The sequence below is a fragment of the Trichomycterus rosablanca genome, chromosome 13 (genome assembly GCF_030014385.1).
Source record: "Trichomycterus rosablanca isolate fTriRos1 chromosome 13, fTriRos1.hap1, whole genome shotgun sequence".
NCBI lineage: Eukaryota > Metazoa > Chordata > Actinopteri > Siluriformes > Trichomycteridae > Trichomycterus > Trichomycterus rosablanca.
The window spans coordinates 6,127,410-6,148,962 of NC_086000.1; the positions used below are offsets into that span (position 1 = coordinate 6,127,410).

The 21,553-nt window shown below is 40.3% G+C and overlaps 1 protein-coding gene across 1 annotated transcript in view; it reads right to left on the reverse strand.

The window, feature by feature from the left end:
• Positions 1–732: 732 nt before the first annotated feature.
• The window catches only part of LOC134324835 (signal-induced proliferation-associated 1-like protein 1), a 92,666-nt gene continuing 71,845 nt past the window's right edge, over positions 733–21,553 (reverse strand). The window contains exons 12-21 of the mRNA XM_063006712.1: positions 20,469–20,587; positions 19,581–19,675; positions 18,261–18,625; positions 13,560–13,769; positions 11,670–11,829; positions 9,886–10,087; positions 8,962–9,111; positions 5,390–5,501; positions 3,750–3,828; positions 733–2,978 (exon numbers count right to left, since the gene is read on the reverse strand). Coding sequence (XP_062862782.1) covers positions 2,835–2,978; positions 3,750–3,828; positions 5,390–5,501; positions 8,962–9,111; positions 9,886–10,087; positions 11,670–11,829; positions 13,560–13,769; positions 18,261–18,625; positions 19,581–19,675; positions 20,469–20,587 — 1,636 coding nt within the window. The 3' untranslated portion in view covers positions 733–2,834. The remainder of the gene's footprint in view (positions 2,979–3,749; positions 3,829–5,389; positions 5,502–8,961; positions 9,112–9,885; positions 10,088–11,669; positions 11,830–13,559; positions 13,770–18,260; positions 18,626–19,580; positions 19,676–20,468; positions 20,588–21,553) is intronic.

Sequence of the window (21,553 nt, forward strand, 5' to 3'; positions counted from 1 at the left end):
CACTACCACTGAATTCTGCAACTGTACAGCAGGCATACGGAGTGCGGAGGTGATCCTGTTATTTGTCAGATCTGTGTTATGTTTAGACGTCTTACTTGTCTTAAATGCAGCTTTTTCATTTTTACTTTGTCAGTAACTACTACAACAGTAACTGTCAAGCACTGCTGGAGTTTTTAAATACCGTGTCCACTCACTGTCCACTCTATTAGACACTCCTACCTAGTTGGTGCACCTTGTATATGTAAAGTCAGAGATGATCGCTCATCTATTGCTGCTGTTTGAGTTGGTCATCTTCTAGACCTTCATCAGTGGTCACAGGACGCTGCCCACGGGGCGCTGTTGGCTGGATATTTTTGGTTTAAAAACTCCATCAGCGCTGCTGTGCCTTATCCACTCATACCAGCACAACACACATTAACTGCTGAGAATGATCCCCCACCCAAATAATACCTACTCTGTAGTGGTCCTGGGAGAGTCCTGACCATTAAAGAACAGCTTGAAAGGGGGCTAACAATGTTCAGCAACCTTCTGGTCCGGTGTCTGCATACTTTTGGCCACAGTGTGTGTGGTGCACGTGTTCCTGTAAGATGACTTATGGGTGGTATTTAGAGGTTTGTAATTTGTTTAGGGATAATACTTCGGCTGAAAGGTTTGAGAATCAAAGATGGTCCTTTTAAGTTAATAAGCTAATTGCAACAATATATTGATTTTCAAAGTAAATCATCAAAACTATTAAAATGCCCAAAATATCTTTATTGGAATCAACGTTTTTTACATGTTAAAGGCTGAGGAGAATATTATATGCTACAGTATGTCAGGAAAAACAGTTTTCAACAGTTTCCAACAGGAAAGACGCATCAGTAAAGTCTGCGGAGAGTATGGCAGAATCCAGACAACAGAAAACAAGCTCTATAAGGAGAGCAATATAAAGATAAAAAACACAAACAAATATGACAAAGATGTGTCATTATTATAACAAGTAACAAATGTCATAAAAGAAAACAAAAATTGCTAGCTTTTTTAAAGCCTATTGGCTCTATAAACAAAAAAACAACAACCATATAATATTCCAAATGTTGTCAAGTTTATGTGGTATTTTCCCAACACGTCAATAGATCAAAATAATAAAAAATGAACAAAAATACAACTTTCAGGTGGATATTACTTACAGCCACACAGCATTCATGCCTGTACATCTTAAAATACCGGTGTCCAACAAATAAATATTTTTAAAATAAATGTTCTTTTAGTGGTAATAAAATGGATCGTATTTATTTGCAGTTATACACAAAATGATATAAATATTCACCATATGGCACCAGTCAGTAAAATCTAGTATTCATCTTTACATCAGGAACTGTAGACAGTTAGTAGGTCAACAAACACAAAGTTGGTGAATTATGTTATCTGCTTTTTCTTTTCTATTGACCTTTTAAATATTTCAAAGTGGTCAGTTCAAAGAAGCAGAAGGTTCTGATGCACCACGAGTCTCAGCGTCCACGGGTACCTCTGATGTGAAGTAGGTTATTTGTATCCTAACACAATTCTATATAAAAAAGCAAGCCTTTAGATGTTAGAGTTTTGAGGATCATCAGGCAGACTTCACTGTTATTGGAACGGAGCCGTACAAATATATTCTTAAATTCTTAGACTCTTAATATTTGTTTCAGTTGAACATGACAAGCATGGTAGTTCCTTTTCTTACTACTATCAGCAAACAAGCCCATGGCACAGTTGTCTGCTGTGTAGCCTGTAGTCATGTAGTGTACAACAGTTTGTTCTTGGTTTAAAGTACCCCTGAATGCCGATCCCCGCTCTGATTGAGGAGAACGAAGCTAACCCCCGTCCCCTCCGACACGTGGGCAGCATGCCGTATGCATCTTGTCACCTATACTTTAACGAGTGCGGTGCAGCTCAGCACTGTGTACGGAGAGACACACCCTAATAGCACTCTCTTCTCATCTCTGTGCAGGTGCCATCAATCAGCCAGCAGAGATCGTAATTGCATTAGTTATGAAAAAGAGACCCTATCCGGCTTAATCCCACCCCTATGTGAACAACAGGCCAATCGTTGTTCATGTGTTTGCTTTGCCCAGCCGGCAGGCAGAGCTGAGACTCGATACAATGTATTTAAGATCCCAGCTCTGGTTCCAGCATAGTGGCAACACTATCATTTTAGACTTTAATATTTAAAAAACAGGTAAATATGTGGACATACATATTTTCTGGACCTACTCAGGGGTACTTTAAAACTTGGTGGAACATACTTCTGATTGAACACAGGAAAATGTTCCAAAGTGAACCTACAGTTTAATGTACAACATTCTGGAGCTGAACAGATTACCTTTAAACCTTTTTCCGAATTTGGCGAGTAAAATGTTTGATTCTCCCAAACTCTGTTTGTTTGTGATGAGAACCAGTTTGAACTGAACTTTAAAAGAAAAGCATTAGATCTTTATAAGATTTAGCTTTCAGTGGCTGAGTAAAAGCTCAACATATCAAGGTTATTAAAGGAAGCCAAAATACAATAAGGAAGTGTGATAATTTCATGATCCCCGAATGTGCCCAACACTACAGTAATTCTTCAGATAAAAGAAAATAAAACAGTTTATCTGGTCGGACCTGGCACTACGGGAACCGGCATGCACAGATACCCTGCCAAATTAAGGACAAGGGGCACATGCAAGACTCTGACACTGACTCAGCAAGGATTCAGAGTTGAACCGAATCATTTAATGAGTCACTTTGTGTATGGGGTCACTGATTCACTTGGTTCTATTTGAATCACACAGTAGGTTGATTGCTGCTTTATGGCACTGCAAGTTCAGAACGAGTCAGTTCATGTCAATGGTGTTAAAAACCCACTCGGTGAACTTCTTGAGTTTAGCTGAGGCGTTGTGAGATTCCTCTTGCAACCGCTGATTGTCCGCTCTCAGACTCTGAATCTGAGCTTGCAAAGAGACCTTCACATCCTTTTCCTGGTGGAAAGAGAAAGGGGGTGTTTAATTAAGCAAGGGAAAACTCATCATTAAAAAATCCAATTCAAAAGGAGAGAAAATGATCAGCATTGATCGATTCGTCTTTGTTTATTCCTGAAAAGACCGGGCGCAACACAGAAATTCACCCTGAACAGGGCAACAATTTATTGCTGGGCATCACACGCTCAACTATTCACTTCCTCACACTTAGGGGCAATTTACAGTAGCCGACTTGCCACTAGGCATGTCAAACATGCCAAATTCCTTACAGACAGGATCATATTTAGTGTAACAGCACTCCCTTTACATGATATTGCTTAATTAACTCTAAGGCATGGCTCTTTAATTCATTACTAGTAATGCTAAGAGTAAATCTGGAAGCACTACAAAATCCATAAATGAATTCATTACTGAAGCTGCTGAAACCTGGGTGACCGTGTTCACAGTCAAGCAAGCTTTACACTACATCAGGCTAGAAAGAAGCTCCTGTTCCAAAAGAGGAACCATAACGCATGAGTGAAGTTAGCTGCTAATTACGTAGTAAAAAAAACTGTGGCAGATGCTTCTTTTTTGCTTCACTGTCTCAGTGTATGGTCAGTGTTAATCTAGATTGACTGTGGACACCCATTTATTACCAGCTTCTAATTCCAGAAGGCCTGTTTTTAATTTCTTGTATCAGACCATTCAAGACAAATATCCCCTTAGCATAAGGTGACAATTTGGGTTTCTTTTTAGCCATGGCAATCATGTTATTTTTTTCCCCTCTGTTACCTTTTTCAAGTCATCCTGCAGCAGTTTCACCATGGACTCCAGCTGGGTGACCTTTCCAAGCAGAGCGGCAGGATTCTCACTGAGCAGCAGCACAGAGGAGAACACAGGGATACATTAAAACATAAATCATTTGATTAATTTACTTATTAGGATTTTAACATCACGTTAAATCATTTTATTCACTTATTTATTAAGATTTTAACATCATGTTTTACTCACTTTGGTTACATTTATGATAGGACATGTAGTTACTGGTTATTCAAGATTTATCAGTTCAAGTTTAAAGTCAAACACAGTCACGGACAATTTTATTTCTCTAATTCACCTCACTTGCATATTTTTGGACTGTGGGAGGAAACCGGAGCTCCTGGAGGAAACCCACGCAGACATGGGGAGAACATGCAAACTCCACATAGAAAGGACCCGGACCGCTCCACCTAGAAATCAAACCCAAGACCTTCTTGCTGTGAGGCGAAAGTGCTACCCACTGAGCCTCCTTGCCAACCTATGACTGAATTCAATATTTGGATCTCTGACCACGTCTTAGTACTTGTTTAGTTCTTCTAGTGTTCAGTTACTGCAAATGTAATTAGCACAAGTAAAGGGAGTAACCATTGTGTGTATAAAAAAGTAGACCATGGACATTACTAGTAAGAAAAAGAAGGCTTTTCTATTTTACAAGCAGGAATGATCAATTTATTCTATGCAAATGCATAACAAACTAACAGTTAATATTACATATTAAAATTCATGTGTTGGACAAAATTGGAAACTGCAAACCAGAAAGTATTGAAATGCAGCTGAAATGATCCAGGTCGATTAGCACCATGTATCAGCTTTTAAGAAGCTCTGACAATAAGCATTTTGATGGGAGAATTAAAAGCAACTATCGGAGCAAATAAATAGTGCCTGAAATGCAGCTGCAATAAATCCCAAAAATTGGAAAATGGTTTAAAAAAATCTCAAAATTCGGAAGCCCAGGTGGCACAGCGGGATATTCTGCTAGCACACCAGCACTGGGATTCTAAACTTCGAAAACTTCAAATCTCAGCTCTGCTACTGGGCATCTGGGCGCCTCCTAGTGGGCACAATTGGCAGTGCCTGCAGCAGGCAAAATCGGCCACTAATGTTTGCTGGGTAAGAAAAGACCGGATTAAAAAGGGGACGATGTCTTTGACATTGTATACGGACCCTGGTTAGTAGCCTGAGGCACCTGTACAGAGGTGGAGGAACACAGGGGTCGGTGTGTGACTCTCTGTGCGCGACATGTCCATATACATACTGCTAAAATTATTCAATAGCTGTTAAACACCAGGATAAAGAGTGACAATTATTTGTATGTATGTATTGTTTGTGACTGGTGGTAATAGATATTCCTATTTTAATATAGGTTTCTTTATTAAATAAGTATGAATACTATACGTAAAGCATGTGAATAGCTGAACAGCAAATACTGTTCAAAATGCCCAAATTTAAGCTCCAGTACATTACAGCACTAGCAACTGACATGAAAAACATGGTCTTATTGTTGTAGGTATGAGTAAGAAATTGTTTTCAGCCTGAATGCAGATTTTGAGGACAGATTTATGAGGTCAATGCAACAGTGTTGATAAAATGTAAGAAATAAAGCATAATTGTACCTGGGTGAGATGTGCTGTTGTAGGGAAGTCTGCAGCTCAGTCTTTTGGGAGCTTGAGGGCAACGCTTCCGACCTTGTGGCATCTTTACCTGCCAAAACTGTTGCTCTTTGAACTGTGTACACAAACAAAAAATAAAGAATTCAATTTAGTTTAAGCATCGGTCTAAAATCACAGCCAGCAAACTATGCTATTCATTTTCTAAAAAAAATTAAATTGTTAGTAGCATTAATAAATGATCAAAAGAACAACATTTATTTATGAATGTTTAATCCCATTTCCAAAAAAGTTAGGATCTGTGATGTGTTGATTATCTTGAACCTTAAAAGGTACAAAGAAATGACTTTTAATGTGTTAACTGACCGACTGCATTGTATCTTGTAAATCTTATATAAAAATATTGTTTAAACCAGGGGTCCTCAAACTTTTTAACTTAAGGGCCGGATTACTGTTCTTCAGTGTTTTGGGGGGCCGGAACGCAGATGAAATAGTAAACACACCCCAAAAAAAGCTATTTACTATGTATACTGGATGTATTGTCTGCTGTGTATAACTGTAGTATAATTTTACTTCATAATGATAATGCAGACATTTTATTTATTTTAATCGTTTCCATTATCCCAACTCATACAGTGTTTCCCCAAAAATCAGTGTGAACTGTGAGTCTGCTTTTGCCTGACGAGACAGTCAGCATCAGGTTCCATATTTGTTACTGCCAGTCATAATAGGTAATAAGTGTTGATGAGTGAGTCTGAATCTGGTTGGAGATTTAAGGTGTTTAAACTTCGATAAAGTCTGCTCACAGGTACAGTGGTACCTCGGTATACGTCCTTAATCCGTTCCAGATCCTTGGATTCATACCAAACAGGACGTGTACCAAACGAATTTTTCCCATTAGAAATAAAGGGAAAATGATTAATCCGTTCCCATGAAAAAAAAATCCTATTGTTATTGACATATTATACGTTGATGGGGTTGTATAAAATAATTTATAAAACAGATAGTTCCAGTCCTAAAATCTGATTGGCTGAGCTGCGTTCTAAGCCGTTGTAAAATCCCCGATATACTCGCACCTATGACCACCTCACATCATCCCATATTAATACGCCACTGAAAAGAACAAGTACAAACTTGGTTGAACACTATGTACTATACATGGAAATGTCCAGATTAATATAAACAGTAATCTTAATCATTAAGCGGGTGTTTCATCCAAGAAATAATGTAATAGTTTGCGAATGTTATGTTCGCCCTCATGTTGCTTAATCTTATCTTATCTTAGCAACACGGCACACTGTGAACGCTCGTGGCTTTGTCTCGCGAGAGGTAAACAAGGGTCGCGCGCGGTGTCATGACTAATTTTGACCCGTACAAGTTCTAGCACGCGAGTTGTATTCCAAACAAAGGTCGTATACCAAGCAGCATTGTTCGCGTCCAAACAGGACAATAATTCCTGAATCTGCCTGTAGTTAAGAGCATTAGTTTTAATGAAATTAACACAGGACACAACGATTTTCATAATGAAATTCCATTTAACTGCTTTGCAACACAGTGCAGTGGCTGCGGTCACTCATCTCTCTATTGATACGCACAATCACTCCTCTCGCAGAACCCACCATGCTTGGAGCGCCACCCGTTGGATCGCTGCCGTATAATCTACGGAGACTCCAGGTGGCCAATTTTTTTTTCTGAACAGGGGCCAGACAACATGTATTGCTGCTGTGGTTACGGCGGGCCGTAGTTTGATGACCCCTGGTATAAACAAATGAAACACACTCAAAAAAGTTGGGATGGCGCAATTGGAGTAAAATATTTACTGAATATTGAAAGATTCCACAATAAGCAGGTGAAACGATAACAGGTAAGAAAATCATGATTGGGTATAAAAGGAGGATCCACCAAAGGCTCAGACTGTACAAACAATAATGGGTCATGGCTCACCACTTTGTGCCAAACTTCATAGAAGTTCACAGAACTGCCAATTAGTTCTTAAAAACATTTCCCAATGGAAGACTGCTAATAATTGAGATCTTCCACTATCTAATGTACATATTATTTTTCAAAAATTTAGGGAATCCAAAGAAAATGTCACCAAGACAAGTTCTCTGGGCCCGGGCTCATCTTGGATGAACTTAAAGACAATGACACAATGTGCTGTGGTCAGATGTGTCCATGTTTCACCTTGTGTTACTGAAAAATGATTGCCAATTGTTCTCTGTGGCAAGGATGAATAGGACCATTCAGACTGTTATCAGCAAAAGGTGCTACAGTCAACATCTGTCAGTGTATGGAATTGCACCACAGCCCAAGGCATGACTGACTTGCATATGTGTGAAGGTAGAATTGACACAGGCGCCTCCATCAAGGGAATGTCACTTTAGCAATCCAATGCAGGCCTCATCCTGCTTTGTATACACAGAGTGTGTGTGCTTGACTGGCCTGCCTGCAGTACAGATCTGTCTCCTATTGAAATGTATGGCACATCATGAAGAGGGGAATCAAACAATGGCAACCACAGACGGTTGAGCAGCTGAAGTTTTTGTTTCAAGCAAGTATGTCCTCAGTTTTCACACAATTAAAAGGTGTAATTAATAGGAAAGGTCTAACAGAGTGGTAAACATGTCTCTGGGTGTTGCAGCACTAAGTGGCATTAAAGTTTGTTAGTGAAAATATTACACATCTCATCTTGTCCAGAAATATGACTTGCGTTTCATTTAGTACATTAGGAGTTACCGCAGTTTAAAAATAAACTGACAGCCCCCACCCCCTTAAGCACCACCACTGTGGCTGCTGCCCACAGGTTGAACATTTAAGATCTAAAAATAATATTAGCAGCAACAGCCAACTACCAGGTTAACCTCAGCTCGGGTTTCCTTACTTGGCACTAATGTGTCAGTGTCTGTCAGTGGTGTCCCACAGGTAACGCTCCACAGACATATTAAAAGATTTCTTTCCAATGTGGTGCTTATATAATTAAACCATGTTTAAAAAAAAAACTAATTCACTTATATAATCAATTACTAAAATTATTCAAAGCTGATTAAACTTTTTATACTTTTAAAAGTTCGATACTAAGTCGCATATATTTTTGCACACCCCTACAGTTCTTGTTGGCACTATGACTGTTTGTTTAATCTTACAGAAAATCTAGGCACCTTCCTTTGCAATGCATGCTTCCCAGCACCGTACTAACTTTTTAATGCCATCAGCAGAAAAGTTTTTGGTTGAGCGTGTAGCCACTGATGTATCGCTGCTTTCATCATCACATGAAAATCAAATGGTGGATATCAGGTGGCGCTACAAGTGTCTCTCAGTCTCTCAGACATGACCAATTACTACTCCTCTCACCCTCACTGTTTCCACCGAAAATATAAAAGTGCAGAAACTGTTTAAAGATTCCTCATACAGTGGTAAATTACACAGGAGAAATTTGGCCAATGAAATCTTTAGGAACAGCACAAGGCCCGTTGGAAGGAAACTCACCAGTTTGTTAAAGCTCCTGGTTTAAAACAGTGCTCTCTTGAAAACTAAAGCAAATGTCGTGTTGTCTATGATGTTGCATGCTTATCAAGTACCTTCAAACGCTTTGGCTGCATCCACCAGGTCAGACCAGTCGAGTCCACTATCTGCACTGGCATCAGGAAGAGGGATGATGCTGGGATCCGGCTGGGTTTTTCTTCGTGGTGCTCTCTCAAAAACACTGCTATCTGTGGAGGTGAGGTCACCTGTACAAAAACAGGAGAAACAAAGGAACAGTCCATCCACTGTAAGTAGGATTAAATATGTATGGCTACTGTACACTACAGTATAAAAAACTGATTAATTATGTAATTCCATGTAATTAGGTAATAAGGTCATACAAGCAAGAGTTAAAATTAATCTAATTTTTCAAGTCCTTTTAAGATGAAGTTTGATGCAAAACTAAAAGGGTATAAATTCACTTATTTAAGGAGAGAAAAACATTTATACAATGCAACTTTTTCAACTGAATTTGCAACTATGAATGTAAATCTCCAATTTGACCCACGAGACATGGACTTCACAAGACCTCTGAAGGTGTCCAGTGGTATTTGGCACCAAAACTGTACCAGCAGGTTCTTAAAGACTGTACATTGCAAGGAGAATCGCTTCCATGGGTAACATGCAAGACTGTTGGAGAATAAGCATCATTGCTATTGACATTTCTGAGGGGTGGTCATTATGTTTTGGCTCATCACTGTATAATAGATAAGGGGAACAATGAGACACACTAAAACCATTAACAGTGCACTAAAGAAATCCACACCATTACATCAAAGTAGCTCTCATGTGTATGGGCAGTTGTAGCCTAGCGAATACGGTATTGGACTTGTAATCAAAAGGTCGCTGATTCAAGCCCCATCACTGCCATCCCTTAACCCTCAATTGCTTAAACAGTATGCTGTCACAGTACTGTAAGTGGCTTTGGATAAAAGCGTCTGCTAAATGCTGAAAATTTAAATGTTAAAGGTGTAACTGACCGAGTGATTTGGCACCCTGTGAGTAGGAGGGTTGGTGCAGGGTAGCACCGCACGTGCTAGGTGAACGTGGCATGGTGCAGTGGCCGAAAAAGTTGGCACTCTGTCTGGTTGTCGTCAGCTCCCTCTGCCCACTGAAGATGCTTTCATCAGAGAAGGTCCGCTGTAAGGAGCGGGAAAATGGGGTGGACGCTGAGAACGGGGACTAAAGGACAGAGAGAGAGAGAGAGATGCTAGTACATTTTAATGCATTCGCATTGTTTTTAAATCCAACAGCACACAAAAAAACTTGTCTTTGCACAATTGATACAATTAAAAAAAGGAAAATAAGGATTTATAACCCTTCTATTCAGCAGAGCTAGATTTTGCTTTAAATATATATACGTATAATTTTTTATTTAAGGTAAAAAATAATCTGACAGCCCCCCTTTATTCCTACCACTGCGGCTGCAGACCACAAGCTGAAAATGTCTAAACTAAAAATAATATTAGCAGCCACAGTCAAATAGCAGGTTAACATCAGCTCAGGTTTCTGTCGACAGTTTCCTACAGGTTGCTTAAAAAGCAGCAATTTGTTCAATTACTGACAATGATTGAAAGCAAAAGTCTAATCAAGTGTATAAGACATTGTTAAAGGAAAAAAACCTAAAACTTACACATGCAATGTGATTAAAGAGTAACTTAGTGCTATATGTATTTATTTATTTATTAGGATTTTAACATCATGTTTTACACACTTCGATTACATTCATGACAGAACAGGTAGTTTACTCATTACACAAGATTCATCAGCTCACGTTCAATGTCAAACACAGTCATGGACAATTTTGTAGCTCCAATTCACCTCACTTGCATGTCTTTGGACTGTGGGAGGAAACCAGAGCTCCAGGGGAAACCCACGCAGACACGGGGAGAACATGCAAACTTCACTCAGAAAGGACCCAGACCGCTTCATATGGAAATCAAACCCAGGACCTTCCTGCTGTGAGTCACCATGCCCCCCCTTTAGTGCTATAAAGCACCCAATTCTAATTTATTCATTTTGTGTCACAAAGTGGTTTTAGATCTTCATATTAGAGGAAAATTCTTCATTCTTAAATGACAATTGTATTAATTGAGAAAAATAGAAACACTGATACGACCGACATAAAATAAAATGCAATTGCCCCCAACACACCCTAAGCTTAACTGCAACCATTGTTTGTTTATTAGGATTTTAACGTCATGTTTTACACTTTGGTTGCATTCATGACAGGAACGGTAGTTACTCATTACTCATGATTTAAAGATTCATCAGTTCACAAGGTTATATCAAACACAGTCATGGACAATTTAGTGTCTCCTTTTCACCTCACTTGCATGTCTTTGGACTGTGGGATGAAACCGGAGCACCCGGAGGAAACCCACGCAGACACGGGGAGAACAGGCTAACTACACAGAAAGGACCCAGGACCTTCTTGCTGTGGGGCGACAGTGCTACCCACTTAGCCACCGTGCTGCCCCAACTGCGACCAAACGTTTTATATAATAATTAATATTAATGAATTTGTTTAGTCCTATTATAGAGCTTTCAAGCATAAACTATTAAAGATCTTGCCACATCCTCTCAAACAAAGTTCAAGTCAGTATGTGATAGGTCCCTCCAAAAACCTTCCTTAACATATTTACATCTTAACACAACTACCCTAATCTCCATGAATGACAATAGTAAACACAGAATATAAACGAAACACCAAATCCACTCATCATTACTTTCAAAATCTAGTTAATGTGTAGGAGTTCAGTACCTTAGTTTTGGTACAGGAAGGTGGAGGGCTGTCCAGAGTGATGAGTTTCTTTAGATCCTCCTCTAGGCTTGATTTGGAAGTGTGTTGAGGGGACTGGGACGTCTTCATTGCGGCACGGAGTTGAGGCTGCCCGCCTAAATGCCCATCGCTCTGATGCCGCCTTTTGTAAAGACAGAAATAAAGAAAAGCCACAAAGTTATAAAGCATCCTTGTTCTTAAGTGAAGAGACGGCAGGATTTATTCCAGCCAACAACCAACAATTTGGATTCTAGGCTGGGTAACAAATACAGAAGGTGCTCAGCACAACATGAACCTCACTGTTGCGGGGGGACGCATATCTGTGGACCCTTAGCGCCAGTCGCAAGCCAGGATAAACAAGAGTTTGGGTCAGGAATCCAACAGATTTATGTGGATGAATTATCCGATGTATAACCGTTCATCACTGATTCCTGTAATAAAAGTTAATAAGGAAATGGAAGCGCTTGAATAAGGTCTACATTCTTTAGTGTGGCATTAAACCAGCCATATACGAGAATGAACCATTCATGCTGATGTTTCAAGGATATGACAAGCCCTCAAGCTTGATAATAAATAAATAATGATGCACGTGTGGCCAAAAGTCCATCAACACCTCTCCTCTCATTGACTTTAGTCGTTTTAACCACACCCACTGCTGACATGTATACCAAACCAATTATACAAAAAATTTTTTAGGAAGGCCCTTTCTTGTTCCAGCATGAATGCACTGTTGTGCAGAAAGCAAGATCCATAAAGACAAGTCAGATTTAAAGTAACCCTAGTGATTCAACACTAATGACCACTGAGATGAACTGGAATGTTTGTGTATGGTTTGAGTTTATTTAATCTCCACAATGGTAATAAAGACTCAACCCACCCAGGTCACAGACTGCTTGCCCCCCTCCCATCAGGCAATGGACAAACATACAGAGAGACCGCTTCTTCTCTCAGAGCTCTAGCCTCCATGTACCTTCCACCCCCATACAGACACTCACTCACACATCCATAGCAGCTGAAGACAGCAAACCAAACCAAACACATACATGCAAACTGAATCACTGTCAGAAACAACTCTTTCATTGGAATCGAATCAGGAAGCTATGCTCTTATCTATGGTTCATTCATTTTGCGCACTCTGTTTCTTTATGATGTCGTGCGTAAAGAACTCCATGAATCAGTTCATTTGTTAAAGAGATTCAGTTGTGGTTCAGGCCAGAAAAACAGCTTTCAACCAATCAGAGCTTCCGAATTCAGATTTTGGGTGGAATTTTAATCTCTTTCTTTATTGGTTGCTTAGTGAACGAATGACCAGTTTCAGCTTTTTACCGCAAAAGCCGAGAGAATAAATGATCTAAAACGTTTTTTGTTAGCTTGGCGAAAAAACACAGTTGGAAATGGATTTTTATATTCTGGAAATATTCTGGAAACATACAAGATGGCCTCCAAGAAGAAAAACAAGTGGATTGTATCCCTAATGGAACAACACACGAATAAAGATTTGATCTCAATTTAAGGAAGAGAAGCTCAGGTAAGCAGCGGTTATGATTTTATGCTGTTGTGTGGTTGATCTGGGTCGCGGTGCTGCTGTTTACCATGCGCTTTCATTTTGCAATGATAGCACAGCATTATCAAATATTGAACTTTTTCAGGATTTTTTTTTAAGCTCATTTATTTAAAGTAAAACGTGCCTGACTGCCATTCCCCTGACGTTTGGACCTGAGATCTGGACAGAAACATTATTAATCAGCCCCATCAGTGAAAGGGAACAGTACCCTGAGTTCTCAGAACTATAATTTAAAACCTAGTCCAGTATTAAATTTCTCCTTCTCTCTGAGTAGCTTCAGTTACACTCTTTCCCCCTTCACAACTTACTTGCGACTGCTACCAAAATCCACCGGGTTGATGGTGCTTCCTGGTTTTCTCCAGCCAATCAGGTACTTGCTGGTTGCCCCCTGCCGGGGGTAAAAGCTCTTGGGTCCGGGAGAGAGGGGTGGATGTGTGGGGGAGGAAGTGGTGCTGGAGGCAGCCTGTTCTTCCTGGATGGAGCTGGGTGGGCTGCCTGAGTGCACTGAACTCAGTGTGCTTTAAAACACACACAGAGAGGAACAGGATCAATAGCTCGATACGAAACCATGAACAAACACTGAGCTCAGTATTGATTCTCAACAGTATTTGTGAAGCATGCTGTTTGATTTTAGCTATGTGCTAATGTTTTTTTTTTTACATACAATCGTTGCTTATAATATTTTGACTAATTATATTTGTATAGCATCTAAAACACCAGCTAATAAGGTATTAGTAATACAATGAAACAAAAACACCCTTTACAACCCTCACGTCACTTTCTGTACCACACATTTTTCCCACCACCAAAACTCATCAGTTGATTCATTATTTTAAAATGACGTTTTATCTCAAAACAATGACTTACTATCTCAAAATAATGACTTAGTATCTCAAAATAATGACTTACTATCTCAAAACAATGACTTACTATATCAAAATAATGACTTACTATCTCAAAATAATGACTTAGTATCTCAAAATAATGACGTAGTATCTTAAAATAATAAGATAGTAATATAGAATAATGACAGTATCTCAAAACTATGACCTAGTATCTCAAAATAATGAAAGTCATATGTCATTCATTTTGGTTACTATCTCATTGAGATACAAAGTCATTATTTTGAGATATACTGCACTGAATTTCTTCTTTATTTTAGATGACAGGAATTCTTCAGAGCTTCGGAGCTGACTCAATTTTGTAGCATGTATACATATTTCTTAGTATAGTTGTTGGTAAGTGGTTAATAAAAACACCCCTGGATGTTTTTAGGCCTGGCTTCTCTCAATAACTAATATTAGTTTTTAATATGGTCGGGGTGATTCCTTCACCATATGAAACATTAGGCATCATGCAGACTTCCAATTTGATCATGGTGCCATTCCATCATAGGGCATCAAACAAGCACCCATTCACATTTAGAGGATATAGAGTAGCTAGTATATGTTTACCATGTGAACAGAAGTTTTATAAATACAAGGTCAGTTAAGGTCAGGGCTTTTACAGACACATGTTCTCGTGTTGCACATTTCTGAGCAATCTGTTGTTCTAACAGTCGGATAAGACTTGTACAATCTGCCAACATGAAGCTAGTACACGCTGAGCAGATCTTAATCACCGTGCAGAGTTCACCTCAAACTCTAAATGATAAGTTGGAATGAGGGTAACATTTTACTTGAGTGGCCACTGATGTGTAGGCTCAACTTTGCTCTGTAAATCAAATATGAGCACTTACAGAACTCCAGCATGTGCAATGTTCTACATGAGCTGTTGTTCCTGACGTATTTAAACTTCCTAACCTAAGTTAATGAGGTTATTATGTTATATTTTAATTATAATGTGTATATAGTGCTGTAGAACTACACAATATTCAGATGAGCCAAAACATTAGGACCATGCACCAAATAACATTTGTGCATGTCACGGTCAGGGATACATTAAATGTTGAGTTAATGGTTCCAGCAAAAGAACTGGCACCAAGACGCACTGTAAGATGATCCACCCTGCAATGAACAGTGGCTGAAGCCCATGCTGGTAATGTCCTGATCCCCATCAGACTCCTTCAGAGGTCTGGTAAAGTCTAAAAGTCTGTCTAAAAACGTAGTGAGCTCTCTACATAGACGGCATTTTACATCATTCTACGCTCGCTCCGGTAAAGAAAGTTGTCTAAATTCTTAGATACCCTAATATGCTGCCTACTTAGGTGCCTTACTTAGAAGTGATAATCTGACTGAATGATGATGGAGCATCCAATGCTTCCTTAGCGGCGAAGGCAATCCAAGCATTCAGCACGGCACAACTTTTCCCACAAAAAATTACAAATATGGCGGATATGGTGGACAAATGCAACAAACAAAAGATATCTTCAAATGTAAATAAATTGTTATTGATTTTTAATTGTAATTTATTTGCAAATCAGGCTTATCAGTGACAGTTTAACTGTTTCCGGTACACGGAGGGAGATGTTAGCTGGCATGCTAGCAAGTTGTGCTTGAATCGCCTGAGGCTATGCCTAATTCACACTACACGATTGTTGCCCTGATTTTCGCTCGCCGACTGGTCGCCGCTAGATGTGGCAGCTCGGGAGAAACTCGCCGTTCGCTCGGGGCTCGAAACTCGGCTCTCGGTCGCTATGTGTGAACTGCTCAACAACAACTCGATCCGAGCAGCATGCTAAATATCTGGATCAGTTGGCCGACTGGCGGTAAATGCGGTGTCGAACTCCAGCCAGTGATGACGCAAGATACAGGGTGAGGTGAACCAGGGGGAGAGGTGTAAAAACATGGGACAGGGGCATAATATAGTTTCTATCAGAATACATCGGCATACACACAAGCTTTACAGTATTTGTGACCTTATCGTCCACGCCAAACCATAATACAAACGCTGCATTGCAAAAAATATTTATTAATATCCAACTCGCTACAGAACACACAATCCCTGCTGGTTGTGTTGCCAAATCCACTCAGATTTATTTATTTTTCCTCTTTTCTTTTGTGCTGCACATTAGCGCACAAACAGCTTTGACTGCTCGATTATTGTTGACGTGCATTTTTGGATGTGGTATCATTAAACCCCTCGTCACTTCTTGCGTTTGTTTTCATGACAAAACGTAGTCCTGGTGATGGATCATGTAGTGTGAAACCCCCTATCGCAGATCAGCTAAATGTGCTTATTTGATGAGGCTAAATACTATCTACACATGAGCTCAAACATGACTTGATTGATAGATACACTGAAAGAGCTAACAGATATTGACAAGGTTTTGTGTTCCGAATAAATCCACTAAGCTTGAATAATTACTTTTTCTCCAATTTTCCCCCAATTATCTCTCCTAATCTAGTCATATCCAATTACCCTGATTGTGTTACGCTTCCCTTCTACCGATACTACCCTCCATTACTGACTGAGGAGCTTTGCAACTGACACACGTCCCCTCAGACACCTGTGCAGTACCGAGTGCATCTTTTCACCTGCACGAGGCGAGTTCATATGCGGATCAGCCTTGTGCACGAAGAGCCACACCCTGAGCAGCGTTATTCCTCTGTGCAGGCACCATCAATCAGCCAGCAGAGGTCGTAATTGCACCAGTTATGAGGAACCCTGGTCCGGCTCTTCCCATCCCTAAGCAATCGTTGTTCCCAGCTGGATGGCAGAGCTGAGCTCCGATACGATGCTAGCGTATTTTTTTTATTATTTTTTTTAAATTATCTATTTTTATCCCTATTCTAGTCATGTCCAATTACCCTGATTGTGTCCTCTATACTGATTCGACTCTTTGCCGCTGACTGAGGACGCCACTCAACTGACTTGCGCCCCCTCCGGCACGCAATCAGTACAGACTTGCATTTTTCACCTGCACGAGCCGAGTTCATACACGGAGAGACACTGCAGCACGGAGGGTCACACCCCCCTCAATGTTTTTCCTCATCCCTGTGCAGACGCCGTCAGTCAACCAGCAGGGGCCGCAGTTGTACCAGTTATGAGGACCTATGCTCCGACTCTACCCCTAAGCCCGTGAACAACAGCCAAACGTTGTTCATACTGCCGCCCAACCCAGTCGGAAAGGTAGAGCTGAGTTTCGATACGATGTATCTAGAAACCCAACTCTGGTGCGCTAGCGTACTTTACCGCTGCGCCACCTGAGCGGCTCGATGCTAGCGTATTTTACCGCTGTGCAACATGAGCGACTTCAATAATTACTTTTATTGATTTAATACTTCACATTAGAGCTGGCCAAATATGTTATCATAAGGCACTTGGGTAGTGCAGAGGTCAAACAAACTTGAATCTCAGCAGAGTCACCGCAATTGGTCGTATTTAAGGGAGGGAAGGTTGGACGGGGTCACTACTCACTGCTGCTGTGATATGTTAGGGGGGTGGTCACATGGTGCTTAGTGTGGCTCTCTGTACACCATACGGCTCTCTGTGGGAATCAAACACTGATAGGTTATTAGAAGCAGCCGCAGATATGTGTGGATATGTGTCGGAGGTCATGTGGGGTGATATGGCACTTATTGATCAGGAGCTGTGCAAGGAGCAGCGGATTCACAATTGGGATTTGGAAATCAGGATTTTGGAACCTATATTGTGTAAATCCATAAAAATAAAGATTTTTGGGGTTGAAAATCAGAGAAATTCCCCGATTTGGGGGGTCATCTGAAATAATAAACTGATATCTTTATTACAATATATAATTTGTACCATTTTTGTGAAGGATAACCTTATGTTCAGCATTTATTAGTTATGCCACTGTGAACTCTAGTCACCTGGTCTGTTATTTATAAATAATAAATACGTATTATGAATGCTAGTGTGTGGTTTGAGACTCGGACGATGTAATTTCATACAACTATGATTAACCACACGGTTTATAACTGGCTGTCAATGCAATTAGCTGTGATCAATAGAGTCTGCCATTTTTATGTAACGCCTCTATACATTATAAACATCACTGAATGATCGTAAGCTATTTAATCTTCCAGATGATGGTTTTTAATGTGTACCTGGAATGAGACGCTGCATCACTGAGAGTATTAGAGCTGGTGTCTGGTGGGCTTTTGGCCTGATTCTCAGTATGATCTGTGTGAACAGGAGAATCAGACACACTGGGGGAAACCTGTGGAGGATGACTGCGGGAGGCGGAGCTGATTTCCCCCCAGTGAGCTGAGGCTTTCTCTTTAGGTCTGGAGACTGGAACGGGAACTGGATCAGTCTTTCTGGACACAGCTTCAGGACCGCCGTCAATATACGTTGACTGAAGATATCCAGCAGTAAAGCCGTTCAGGTCCATGTTCGACCTGCCGCTGATGTCCTCTCTATGAGCGGACAGTGCGCTGCTGCTGGACTGGCTGACCGGTGTCATGTCGTTCTGTCAGATGGAGAAATGTAAGATGTAATCATTGTGTAAGCGTACACCAATCAGCTATAAAATTAAAACCACCTCCTTGTGTCTACACTCACTGTCCATTTTATCAGCTCGTTTACCATATAGGGGAACTTTGTAGTTTTACAATTACTGTCTGTAGTCCATCTGTTTCTCTGCATGCTTTGTTAGCCCCCTTTCATGCTGTTCTTCAATGGTCAGGACCCCCACAGGACCACCACAGAGCAGGTATTATTTGGGTGGTGGGTCATTCTCAGCACTGCAGTGACACTGACATGGTGGTGGTGTGTTAGTGTGTGTTGTGCTGGTATGAGTAGATAAGAAACAGCAGCCCTGCTGGAGTTTTTAAACACCTCAGTGTCACTGCTGGACTGAGAACAGTCCACCAACCAAAAACATCCAGTCAACAGCACCCCATGGGCAGCATCCTGTGACCACTGATGAAGGTCTAGAAGATGACCAACTTAAACAGCAGCAATAGATGAGCGATCGTCTCTGACTTTACATCTACAAGGTGGACCAACTAGGTAGGAGTGTCTAATAGAGTGGACAGTGAGTGGACACGGTATTTAAAAACTCCAGCAGCGCCGCTGTGTCTGATCCACTCATACCAGCACAACACACACTAACACACCACCACCATGTCAGTGTTACTGCAGTGCTGAGAATGATCCACCACCTAAATAATACCTGCTCTGTGGTGGTCCTGTGGGGGTCCTGGCCATTGAAGAACAGGGTGAAAGCAGGTTAAAAAATGATGTAGGGAAACAGATGGACTACAGTCAGTAATTGTAGAACTACAAAGTGCTTATATATGGTAAGTAGAGCTGATAAAATGGACAGTGAGTGTAGAAACAAGGAGGTGGTTTTAATGTTATGGCTGATCAGTGTATATGGGTGTGTCAATGAGCTGAAGAGTGTAGCCAAACTGTGTACCCACCTTACAGTTCATGTTGGGGTAGGGTGATGTGCTGTGCTCTTTGTGGTGTTGGTCAATGCTTGTCATGACTGGCTTTACTTTTGTCATAGATGGCTCTAAACAACAAAGGATGTAGTTAAAAAGAGAGTAAATGTGTCTAGAGAGGAACAAGTCAGGATATAGTGATCAGGATAGAGTCCGCTTTCAGTCAAAAAAGGCAACAATGAGGCAAGAATAACAAATCTGGTCCAGTGATTCCACACACCTATTCAACCACTATGTACAAAACTCGTTTCAGAAAGCGGTTACGCTCCATTAGGAACAGCACCACATCTACACTACATACCACTCTACACAGGCTTTCCTGGCCCCACATGACTCAACTCTACAATATAACTACCAAGTACCTCTTAGTGAAAAAAAATACCCCTCGGGCAGTTGGGTAGACCAGCGGTCTAACTCACGAGTTCGAATCTCCACTGACCTAGTCAGCTGGGTGGTGAGACATGGTCTCTTCCCACTGCTGCAATGATTTGCAATCTCCGGGACTGGTCCAGGAACCTGTGCAAAATGGGGATGGGTGGGGCAATGTTGGCAGCACAGACTGGACACATGTCAAAGGGGCTGTGTGGTGATTCAGCTCTTCCTGATCAGATCAGGGGTAATACAAGTGGCAGTGAATTGGAATTGGGAATTGGAAGTGACTAAATTAGGAGATAAAGGGGAAAATCCATAGGAAGAAAAACCTTGACCTTAACTGTTATCCACAATCCACAAGCCAAAGTTACAATATGGCTGTAACCCTAGCAAGACACCATTACGGCTAAGCCTAGACACCATCATAACAAACATCTAACAACAACAACAGCACAACTATCTGCACTGAAATCATACTGTAGAACTGATTACCTGGTGTTCGACTGGCCACTTCACCCTCCACCACTCTGGTCCAGTTTGGTGTAACCCATACACTCTCCTTTAGATTCTGACGTTCAGGAGCAAATGGGGAGCTTTGGTTGGCATTAAAGCTATAGATAAAAAAATAATGAATATAAAACAGACAAAAATATTAAAATAAAGAAAAAAAGGAAACAGGGTCTCTAATCAGATTAGATTCTATATAATTACAAGTTTGGTATTATAGAAGTACTGATTGTGTTTATGAAACCTACTTTACTGCATACACTAAAACGCTATTGAAAGATGACTAGGCAAATCATGCAGTGCTGGGTTTACCAGCATAAATTGGATGGTTAAACACAACAGGTCTATATTAGCTACATGTAACTGGGTACCCACATGACAAAACATCAATGCTTTGCCATTATGAATAATTTGTAATTGAAAAAAATACTACTGATGGTAAATGCTACTAATTATTTTAAATCAATCATTAATATTGAGGCATCATGTGGGTTTAGAGCCATAATGTACAATATATGTGGACATCATATCTATGATGTAAAATAACTGATAAGCTTCTGCCCAACTGTGCCCCTGAACACAAAGCAAACTCTATAAAGACATAACTAGATGACCACTTGGTTTCTCTAGTCCAATATCAGTGTTTGACCGGACAAATGCTCTTTCGATTGATAATCAGGGGCAGATGGTATAAATTTGTCATATATCTATATATATACAGTACAGGCCAAAAGTTTGGACACACCAGCCAAAAGTTTGGACACACCTTCTCTTCAATGTTTTTTCTTGATTATTTTTATTTTCTACATTGTAGATTAATACTGAAGACATCCAAACTATGAAGAATTATGTAGTGAACCAAAAAGTGTTAAACAAACCAGAATATGTTTTATATTTTACCAACTCTACCTCTGCACAACCCAACTGATGGTCTCAAACACATTAAAAAAGCAACAAATTCCAAAAATTCACTCTAGACAAGGCACAAACATTCATTGAAAACCATTCCAGGTGGAAACCTAATAAAGCTGGTTGAGAAAATTTCAAAGAGTGTGCAAATCTGTCATTAA